The sequence below is a fragment of the Trypanosoma theileri genome (genome assembly GCF_002087225.1).
Source record: "Trypanosoma theileri isolate Edinburgh chromosome Unknown TM35_Tth_52_V1, whole genome shotgun sequence".
In the NCBI taxonomy this organism is placed as follows: Eukaryota; Euglenozoa; class Kinetoplastea; order Trypanosomatida; family Trypanosomatidae; genus Trypanosoma; species Trypanosoma theileri.
Window position 1 is genome coordinate 72,407 of NW_021639894.1, and position 1,520 is coordinate 73,926.

At 46.7% G+C, this 1,520-nt stretch overlaps 1 protein-coding gene across 1 annotated transcript; it reads left to right on the forward strand.

Moving 5' to 3' along the window:
- Positions 1 to 292: 292 nt before the first annotated feature.
- On the forward strand, positions 293 to 940 carry TM35_000521370 (uncharacterized protein; the record flags this gene model as incomplete). The annotated part of the gene is made up of 1 exon (XM_029030679.1): positions 293 to 940. One exon carries the CDS (start codon positions 293 to 295, stop codon positions 938 to 940), a length of 648 nt encoding a protein of 215 aa, XP_028878059.1.
- Positions 941 to 1,520: the final 580 nt, after the last annotated feature.

Sequence of the window (1,520 nt, forward strand, 5' to 3'; positions counted from 1 at the left end):
CTGTTGTACAACAATATACACTTGGAGTTTTGGTATTTGACCCTTTTGTTTTGGATTTGTGTACTTTTTTTTTCTGTATATACTGTTTTTGGGGGTCTGCATCATCTTGTAAAGGGGCTATTCCTTTTATACTACTGTACTCTGCTGTTGCAGCTGCTTCTTTTTCTCTCACTGTGAGTATTTGAGTCCTGTATCCACTCTCTCTCTCTCTCTCTCTCTCCCTTTTCTTTTTTATTGTTTTGTTTTTCTAGATCAGTGTTTTTACGCAAACCAAACTATTTTTTCTCTCACGATGATGAAGATGAACCGTGTGATTTGTGTGTTGGCCGTTCTGCTGTGCTTCGTCTGCGGGTATGCCATGGCAGCTGCTGCTGAGGTTAGTGACAATGCAGTGCAAGGTAAAGAAGAGACAGAACCAGGGCATGGGACAGGTGAACTGCCAGAGTCGGGGGCCCCACCAGCCACAGATAAAGGTGAGACAGGGGAGACTGGCCCAACAGGAGGCGAAGAAACAGAGGAAGAGGAAGGAGAAACGGGAGAGAATGATGGACAAGACCCAGATGGTGGAAAAGGCCCAGAAGATGGAAACGAACAACTACCGTCAGCACCAGGGGATGGTGCGACTAAGCCTGACCAACCTGGAGGTGGCGCGGGGGAAGAGGAAGATAAAGAAGATAATGAAACAGATGGAGAAGGCACAGAAAACCCTGATGAGGATAACAATGGGGAGAAACCCAACACACCTCCAGAGAATGGCGAGTCTAAACCTCCTGCAGATGAACAAAACCCCAGCGAGAAACCAGCAACACAAGAACCCACTTCCACTAATGCACCAAGCAACGACAACCAGCAGAAGCCGGGCGATGCTGACAGCAGTTTCAGCCCTGTGTGGATGCGCACTGCCGCACCTCTGCTGATTGTGGCTGCGTTGGTATTGTAAAACNCTGTGATGCTTCTTTTCGAAAATGCCTGTACGGTGGCAAATTTATTTGTGTACACCTAATGCCAAAATGACGGCGTGTGCGATTCCTCTCCTTCACCTGCTCTGTGTAGTGCCTTTTTTTGGCGCGAAAGAGTGTGGTGATGGTGTGGAGTGCTTCTGAGCCGCCCTGTTATTGTGTGTGTCACTGTGTTTTTTTGTTTGTATTTTTCTTGATGCTTGTGCATTGTGTCATTGTTTTATTGTGTCCCGGGGGATTTTTGAACGTTTGTGATAGACAAGAATGTTGGTCATTTACTTCTGGGGATGGGGAGTGGGGTTGCGCCGTCCTACTTCACTTCAGTGGCTCGTATTGTTATTGGGGTTTCGATGCTTCGACATGGTGACTGTGCCAAGAAAGAGTGCAGCTTGGGAATTGGTGTGGGTGTTGGTTATGCTGTATGCGTTCTGTAGATGAAGAGACCTGATGAGGGTGTGGTGAGGGTGTTTTTTGTTTTGTTGTTGTTGGTGTCTGTGGGTTGGTGGTGGTTAACGTGATACTGTGTTGGGGCCTCGTGTTTTTTTTTTTTTTTTTTTTTTT